The 9064-nt window shown below is 40.7% G+C and overlaps 1 protein-coding gene across 1 annotated transcript; it reads left to right on the plus strand.

The window, feature by feature from the left end:
* The first annotated feature begins 4855 nt into the window (after window positions 1-4855).
* Window positions 4856-5381, plus strand: LOC133072896 (small ribosomal subunit protein uS15-like). The gene has a single exon (XM_061166424.1). The coding sequence runs from the start codon at window positions 4877-4879 to the stop codon at window positions 5348-5350; it is 474 nt and encodes a 157-aa protein (XP_061022407.1). The 5' UTR covers window positions 4856-4876; the 3' UTR covers window positions 5351-5381.
* The last annotated feature ends 3683 nt before the right edge of the window (window positions 5382-9064 follow it).

Genomic DNA, 9064 nt, shown 5'->3' on the forward strand with positions numbered 1-9064 from the left:
GTAAAAAGACCAGCCTCCCCAGGGAGCAGGAAATTCTTCAGTAGACTGCCTCCAGACTGGAACAGCAGCATCAGCTCTCCCGGGATATCAGACCACTGGCCCGCACTGCAGACTTGGACGTGTCAGCCTCTGTAATCACATGAGCAATTCCTTCTTTCTCTGTGTACACACATCCTGTTGATCCTGTTTCTCTGGAAAACGCTGACTAACATACAACAGTTACTCGTTTCCTCTTAGTCTTCAAATTTTAAAAGAATTATTTTATGGTGCCAACTGCATAGGAAGACTTGAAAAGATCGAGCAATGTGGTAGCGACAGACTTATAAACAGGTGTGTCCAATGGTAGCCAGTGACTGAGAATTAACCACAGTTACTCTGCCAAGCACAGCAAACTATTCCAGCTCCCCGAGCAAGAGCGTGACCACACACACTATCTCCAGATGCACGGGTGGGCAAGGGGCAGGGGAAACGGGCCCCCACCTCTGCAAACTCTTCACTGCCTCTTTCCACCTCACAGAGTCATCTGCCTGGACCCTGAGCTTCGCTCTGGGGATTAGTCAGCTCTTAGATGTGTCTGTAGGCCAGGCTGCCCCAGCTGCTGCAGACAACCTGAAGACTGTTCCATGGCTGATTTTGTAGCGTAGATTATAGCTCATGTCTGGATAAACCTGGCTTTCATGCTTCAGCAGTTCAGCTAATGAACTGCCTTGGCACATGCACAATGCAGCTTTGTGTAAATACTTTCCTGATATATCCTTGCTAAGTAATAGGCTGTGTAACATGAGCTACACGTGCAGTTTTCTTCCACAGACTCCATAAATAACCTCCGCCTAACTTCATTGTCACCTCCCTGGGCTGCAATGCAAAGCACCTCTCAGAAAAAGAGAGATAAAAAAGGCATCATCCTTGCCCTCAAGAAGCTCCTATTTAGTCATGGTTGAGAACAGAACTGAGCAGCTAAAACCAGGTGGTGTGTGCTATAATAGTGTTACCAAACTGAACTTGGTCCCAATCACTAGCGCACAATAAAGCCCGTCTGCTGCCGACACCGGGTGTGGTGAAGGAAAGTAGAATGTTTATTTAAGGCGCCACACAAGGAGTCTAGGTCAGCTCATGCTCAAAAAGCCCAAACTCCTCAATGGGTTTCAGGGAGGCAGGATCCAAGGCAGACAACTGTGTGAGGTGGAAAGAGGTGGTAAAGAGTTTGCAGAAGTGATGGCCCATCCCCCTGCCCCTTGCCAACCCATGCATCTGGGAGTGAGTGTGCTCACTCTCTTGCTGGGTAGTCTTTAGTTGTGGCATGTGGGATTAGTTCCCTGACTAGGGATTGAACCTGGGCCCCCTGCATTGGGATCCCGAAGTCTTGACCATTGGACCACTAGGGAAGTCCCTAGTACACTTTTATTTTGGCAAAAGTATTCAGGTAGTAACAGATATAATTTCACTTATGCTGTACAACTTCATTCAATAGAAAGTTCCTGTTACTAAAATGAAAGAGTATAAAGAGACCTAAGAAGAAAAAGAAAAAAGAGATCTAAGAATGTTATGAGACAAACTTGGTAATCATTTTTTCAGTGAGATAGAGTGTAGCAAGAATTTACACTGATACATTACTATCATCTACCAGATATCTAATAAATGCTTCCAATATATCAGGTACTTTATATGTTAAATATTCATTTAACCCTCAAAACTAACTCATGATATATGTATGATTAGCTACGTATTTACGATTGATGCCACTGAGATTCAGAGAGCTGACATCACTTGCCACATTCATATAACTATAATAGTTAGTGGTGGAAGTGGTATTTGAATGACATATATCAGTCTCTCAGAGCACTTGCTCTTACCCACTATTACAGACTGCTTTCTTGGTTTCATCCTAAATGTATAATTTAGAAGCCAAATTTCATAATTTCTTGGCAGGATTAACATACTATTTCAAGATATTCCAACAGTTTAATGAGGCCAGTAATTTGGAGGCAAATGAATAATTTCTCATCTTAAAAATGACATAAGCAATTAAGAGTATAAGGTATAATATTAATCAAATATTTTTTAAGTGGAAAGAGTTCAGCTTCTCTGAAATGTTGCTATAATTAATTTTATTATGAAAAATGTATGTGTGTTAAAGTGAATGAAACAATTGGATTTTAGGAAAGAAACACTATTAATAGGAAACACATTTAGCAAATTGATGGGTTATTGGTCCATGAAGAAACTACCTAGGTGAAGCTGTGGATATTTTTTTCTATCAGTGAACGTTGTACAAAAATATACAATGAAAGGAGGTGATAGCTCATAGTACAACTTCATGTGAGGCTATCTGTCTTAAGAATGGTGACTCATATGCCTCCCTTTTAGGAGAAACGTCAACCTAATAACATAGGCAGACCTGTTGTAGTCCCACTAAACATCTGAAGCTTCCTCACTCTGGAGCAAGTCTTTAGAGGAGGATATATGCTGTTGAGGATACAATAAGCTTCTCTGAAGCTCTTCTGAATCTTCAGTTTCCATAGGTACTATTTCCTAAACTGATACATGCTGAGAAAGTACCCACAGACAAGGTGATTCTGCTTTCCTTTTCACAATCTTCCTTCTCCAGTTTTAGAAAGGAAAGGCATACCTGAATCTTATGCTGCAGTGTGAAAACCTATGGGACATCTAAGAAAGGCACAAGTTATAATATTGGTCTTGGTGAAGCCTCCTTAAACAAAAGTATGATGAACCCATAGTAGGTCAACATGTCTTTTCTTGACTTATATTAGGAAAGGAAGAAAAATGGTGTGAGAAATTGGGTATGCTGGACAGCATGGGCATTGAATTTATCCTCTGGACTGAGAAGGAACTTTGAGACTGAAAAAACAGACAACTCCATGAAGTGTACTTTATTTGGGGTAATTTACATACAGGCAGGATCAGGAGAAGGATAATCCAGAGGCATTCTCAGCTGCACTCTGCACCCCTAAAAGCCACACAAAGTGGGTACAGGAGAATTTAAAGAGGCCAGAGCTAAAGATAGAATCTGACTACTGGGGAAAGCATGTTCACACCCATGGGAACTGAGCTTTCCTCTTCCCCCTCGGGGATTTCATGACCATCATACCTCCATTAGCCATCAGGATCAGGAGAGGGCATTCTCCTAGTTTTCACATCAGGTGAAGGCAAGGGTAGAGGCTGATAAGTGGCTAATCAGGCTTGGGTGCATTCTTTGTGAGTAGGCTAAAGCTCAGTCATGCAGAAAGGGGAGAGGGTAGGACTATGGGCCTGAGATGGAGCTGACAAAATGGTCCCAGAGTGGTTCAGCCACACAGGGTATTTTGGCCCACTCTGGGATGCTCTTGAAGGAAACCAGAATGTCACCTATCAACTGAAAGAAGAATGCACAATGTAAGAATACTGAGTTTAAGTTTTTCCTAGGGCCTTACTGAGAACTATAGCCCAGGAGATGGCTTGTTTAGGAGCTCTGAGGAAGCTATTCTGAAGAGATAAGAGAGAGGCCAGTTTATACATGATTTCTGGCTAGGGAATCATGTAGTCAAATATGCATCTTTGTCTGGGACTTCCCTGGCAGTCCAGTGATTAAAACTTCACACTTCCACTGTAGGGGATTTGATGCTTGATCCCTAATCAGGAAATCAAGATCCTGCATGCCAGGTAGTGTGACTCAAACAAAAAAAAAGTATATATCTTGGTAAAGGTTACTGCTAGTTACAAAGCACAGAGATCTCTAGTTGATGATTTCAGTGTTTTTCTATGTGTGGGATGATGCAGGTATCTGGGTTCATTACAAATTCTTTCTGAGGAACTTCCCTAGTGGCCCAGTGGTTAAGAGTCTGCCTTGCAATGTAAGGACAAGGGTTCAATCCCTGGTCGGGGAACTAAGATTCACACTTGCCACAGAGCAACTAGGCCCGCACACCACAGCTGCTGAGCCTGCATGCTCTGAAACCCATGTGCTACAACTAGAGAGTCCGTGTGCTATGACGAAGGATCCCAATGACTCAACCAAGACCCAATGCAGCCAAATAAATAAATCAGTATTAAAAAAAAAATCCTTTTCCAGAAATACACATATAACTATCTAGGGGGCCTGCTTGTCCAATGCACAAAGCACCCTGTTCTCACCATTTCCTCTGTCTGTAGCACAGACTACTACTGTTGGTCAGAAACTGTAACAGGTTAACCTGTAGAATTGGGTGAAGAGCAAAAGCGTTCTTTTTTTATCTTGCTTTACGCACCCTGAAATATTCCTCTTTTCTTTTTTTAATTTATTTTTGGCTGTGCTGGGTCTTCATTGCTTCAAGCAGCCTTCCTCCAGTTGTGGTGCACAGGCTTCTCGTTGTGGTGGCTTCTCTTGCTGCGGAGTACAGGCTCTAGGGGCACTGACTCAGTAGTTGTGGCACATTGGCTTTCTTACTGTGCAGCATGTGGAGTCTTCCTGGACCAGGAATTGAACCCATGTCCCCTGCCCTGAAAGGTGGATTCTTAACCATTGGACCACTAGGGAAGTCCAACATTCCTCTCTGATGTAAGAATTATTTTAGCTAAAGTCATTTAAGAAGCAGCAAATACAGGAAAAATTCTCTATCTTCCTCCTATTTGTGTTAGAGGAAGACATAAATTTACAAAGGTGTCCCTCCTCCATCTCTACCCGGAAGGACAAAAGTTGTCACTAGAGACAACTTAGACCCTTGTCAGCTGGAGATGGCACCAGAAGAGTTTACTTAACAAACTACTAACTAGCCTTGATCTACCCTTAGTCTCCCACATATTTGCCTTCAAAATCTTCTCTTAGAGACTCAAGGTCCTTTTCCTTTGTCTTGTCACTTCTCTAAGAATTTCTTCCTTTTGCTACCACACCGCCGCCATCATGGGTCGCATGCACGCTCCCGGGAAGGGCTTGTCCCAGTCGGCTCTGCCCTACCGCCGCAGCATCCCCACCTGGCTGAAGCTCACTTCTGACGATGTGAAGGAGCAGATCTACAAACTGGCCAAGAAAGGCCTGACTCCCTCCCAGATCGGTGTGATCCTGAGAGACTCTCATGGTGTTGCACAAGTACGTTTTGTGACAGGCAACAAAATCTTGAGAATTCTTAAGTCCAAAGGACTTGCTCCTGACCTGCCCGAGGATCTCTATCATTTAATTAAGAAAGCCGTTGCTGTTCGAAAGCATCTTGAGCGGAACAGAAAGGATAAAGATGCTAAATTCCGTCTGATTCTGATTGAGAGCCGTATTCACCGGTTGGCTCGATACTACAAGACCAAACGAGTCCTGCCCCCCACCTGGAAATACGAGTCATCCACAGCTTCTGCCCTGGTTGCACAAATTTGTCTATTGTACTAAAGCAATAAAAATCATTGTTTAACAGGAAAAAAAAAAAAAAAAGAATTTCTTATCCCTTTGCTAAGAAGCTGCATAAGTTCAACCTCAAATCTTTTGAGTTACTGATCTCTGAAAACTCCCAAGTGTTACATGTGTGACACATGTTTATAAACTTGCTTGTTTTTCTCTTGTTCATCTATCATGTTTCAGTTCAATGTATAGGGCCCTAGCACTGGATGGAGAGAGGAAGAGATTTTTTTTTTCTCATCTGTGTTCTGAAATCAGGTATATTTTATTATTTGTTTATTTATTTTTGGCTGTGCTGGGTCTTTGTTGCTCTGAGGGCTTTTCTCTATTACACCAATTGGGGCTTCTCTTGTTGCAGAGCACAGGCTCTAGGGCATACAGGCTTCAGTAGCTGCAGCACGTAACCTCAGTCATGGTTCCCAGGTTCTAGAGCACAGTCTCAATAGTTGTGGCTTAGCTGCTTTGCAGTATATGGGATCTTCCTGGATCAGGGATCAACTCCTGCATTGGCAGGTGGTCTCTTCACCACTGAGTGACCATGGAAGCCCTGAAATTAGGTATATTTTAAAAGAAGATATTAGAAATAGCTCTGATCTTTGTATAATGACCATGCCTTCTCCTTTTATCAAAGAATGTGTCACTTCCCAGGGAGAAAACTTTTGAGAACAAAGACAATGCAGTGAGAGATAGTGAAGGCAATGCATTATTTAGGCATCAAAGGTTGGCCTGACTCCGTACACCATCTGTCCATATATCTTTTTATCTTAGAATTACAATAGTAAACATTTATGAATTTTAAAATATAAAGGAAAATAATAATATGCTACAAGGCACATTTTTATATTTTCAGTGACAAGAAAGAGCTTGGTGAATATCCTCATACATGTTTCTGATATCTGTTTTACATGATATAGACAGCTTCTTTAATAAGTGATGCTGGGAAAGCTGGAAAGCTACATGTAAAAGAACATCCTCAAAATGGATTAAAGACCTAATGTAAGACCAGAAACTATGAAACTCTTAGAGGAAAACATAGACAGAACACTCAATGACATAAATCGAAACAAAATCTTCTATGACTCACCTCCTAGAGTAGCGGAAATAAAAACAAAAGTAAACAAATGGGACCTGAGTAAACTTAAAAGCTTTTGCACAGCAAAGGAAACAATAAGCAAGATAAAAGACAATCCTCAGACTGGGAGAAAATAATAGCAAATGAAACGACTGTCAAAGGATTAATTTCCAAAATATACAAGCAGCTCATTACAACTCAATACAAGAAAAACAAACAACCAAATAAAAAGTGGGGAAAAGACTTAAACAGACATTTCTCCAAAGAAGACATACAGATGGCCAACAAACACATGAAAAGATGCTCAACATCCCTCATTGTTAGAGAAATGCAAATCAAAACAAAATGAGATATTACCTCACACCAGTCAATGTCAATCATCAAAAAATCTACAAACAATAAATGCTGGAGAGGGTGTGGAGAAAAGGGAAGGCTCTTGCACTGTTGGTGGGAATGTAAATTGATATAGACACTATGGAAGAGAGTATGGAGATTCCTTAAAAAAAAAAAACTAAGAATAAAACCACCATATGACCCAGCAATCCCCCTTCTAGGCAAATACCCCGAAGAAACGTAAATTGAAAAAGACACATGTACCCCATTGTTCATTGCAACACTATTTACAATAGCTAGAACATGGAAGCAGCCTAGATGTCCATCGACAGATGAATGGATGAAGAAGTTGTGGTACACATACACAATGGAATATTACTCAGCCTTAGAAAGGAATGCATTTGAGTCAGTTCTAATGAAGTGGAAGAACCTAGGAACTATTATGCAGAGTGAAGTAAGTCAGAAAGAGAAAGATAAATATCCTATTCTAATACACCTATACGGAATCTAGAAAAATAGTACTGAAGAATTTATTTACAGGGCAGCAACAGAGAAACAGACAGAGAGAACAGACTTATGGACATGGGGAGAGAGGAGAGGGTGAGCTGTATGGAAAGAGTAACATGGAAACTTACATTACCATATATAAAATAAATAGACAACAGGAATTTGCTCTATGGCTCAGGAAACTCAAACAGGGGTCTGTGTCAACCTAGAGGGGTGGGGTGGGGAGGGAGATAGGCAGGAGGTTCAAAAGGGAGGAGATATATGTATACCTATGGCTGATTCATGTTGAGGTTTGACAGAAAACAACAAAATTCTGTAAAGCAATTATCCTTCAATTAAAAATAAATACATTTTTTTAAAAAGAGCATGAATCAGAATATTCTCTAACATCATATACAAAAATAAACTCAAAATGGATTAAAGACCTAAATGCAAGTCCAGAATCCATAAAATTCCTAGAGGAAAACATAGGCAGAACACTCTTTGACATAAATTGCAGCAAGATCCTCTTTTACTCACCTCCTAGAGTCATAGAAATAAAAACAAAAATAAACAAATGGGACCTAATTAAACTTAAAGCCTTCTGTGCAGGCAAGGAAACTAAAAATAAAGTGAAAAGACAACCCTCAGAATGAGAGAAAATAATTGCAAATGAAGCAACTGACAAAGGATTAAGCTCCAAAATATACAAGCTGTTCATGCAGCTCAATATCAGAAAAACAAACACCCAATCAAAAAATCGGTGTAAGACCTAAACCAACATTTCTCCAAAGAAGACTTACAGATGACCAACAAACACATGAAAGGATGCTCAACATTCCTCATTGTTAGAGAAACACAAATTAAAACTACCATGAGGTATAACTGCACTTTAGTCAGAATGGCCATCATCAAAAAATCTACAGATAATAAATCCTGTCAAGGATATGGAGAAAAAGGAACTCTCTTGAACTACTGGTGGGTATATAAATTGATATATCCACTAAGGAGAACAGTATGCAATTCCTTAAAAACTAGGAATAAAACTACCATATAATTCAGCAATCCCACCTCTGTGCTTGTTGTTCAGTAGGTAAGTCATCTGACTCTTGAGACCCCATGGACTGCAGTATGCCAGGCCCCTCCATCCTTCCCTATCTCCCAGAGTTTGCTCAAATTAACGTCCATTGAGTCGGTGATGCCATCTAACCATCTCATCCTCTTCCACTCCCTTCTTCTTTTGCCATCAATCTTTCCCAGGATCAGAGTCTTTTCCAGTGAGTCAGCACATCAGGTGGCCAAGGTATTACAGCTTCAGCTTCAACATCAGTCCTTCCAATAAATATTCAGGGCTGACTTCCTTTGGGATTGACTGGTTTCATATGCTTACTGTCCAAGGGATTCTTCCGAGTCTTTTCCAGCACCATAGTTGAAAAACATCAATTTTTCAGTGGTCAGCAAATTTATGGTCTGACTCTCACATCTGTACATGACTACTGGAAAAAGTATAGCTTTGGCTATGTGCCTTTGTTGGAAAAATGATGTATCTGCTTTTTAATATGCTGTCTAGGTTTGTCATAGCTTTTCTTCCAGGAAGCAAGTGTCTTTTAATTTCATAGCTAAAGTCACTGTCTGCAGTGATTTTGGAGCCCTAGAAAATAAAATCTGTCACTGTTTCCATTTTTTCCCCTTCTATTTGCCATGAAGTGATTAGAAAAATCAGGAGAATTCCAGAAAAACATCTACTTCTGCTTCATTGACTATGCCAAAGCCTTTGACTGTGTGGATCACAACAAACTGGAAAATTCTTAAAGAGA

The sequence above is a fragment of the Dama dama genome, chromosome 18 (genome assembly GCF_033118175.1).
Source record: "Dama dama isolate Ldn47 chromosome 18, ASM3311817v1, whole genome shotgun sequence".
Lineage (NCBI taxonomy): Eukaryota > Metazoa > Chordata > Mammalia > Artiodactyla > Cervidae > Dama > Dama dama.

Bases quoted from the DNA above. Each gene is read 5' to 3' on its own strand.
- LOC133072896 (XM_061166424.1), top strand. From the start codon at position 4,877: ATGGGTCGCATGCACGCTCCCGGGAAGGGCTTGTCCCAGTCGGCTCTG.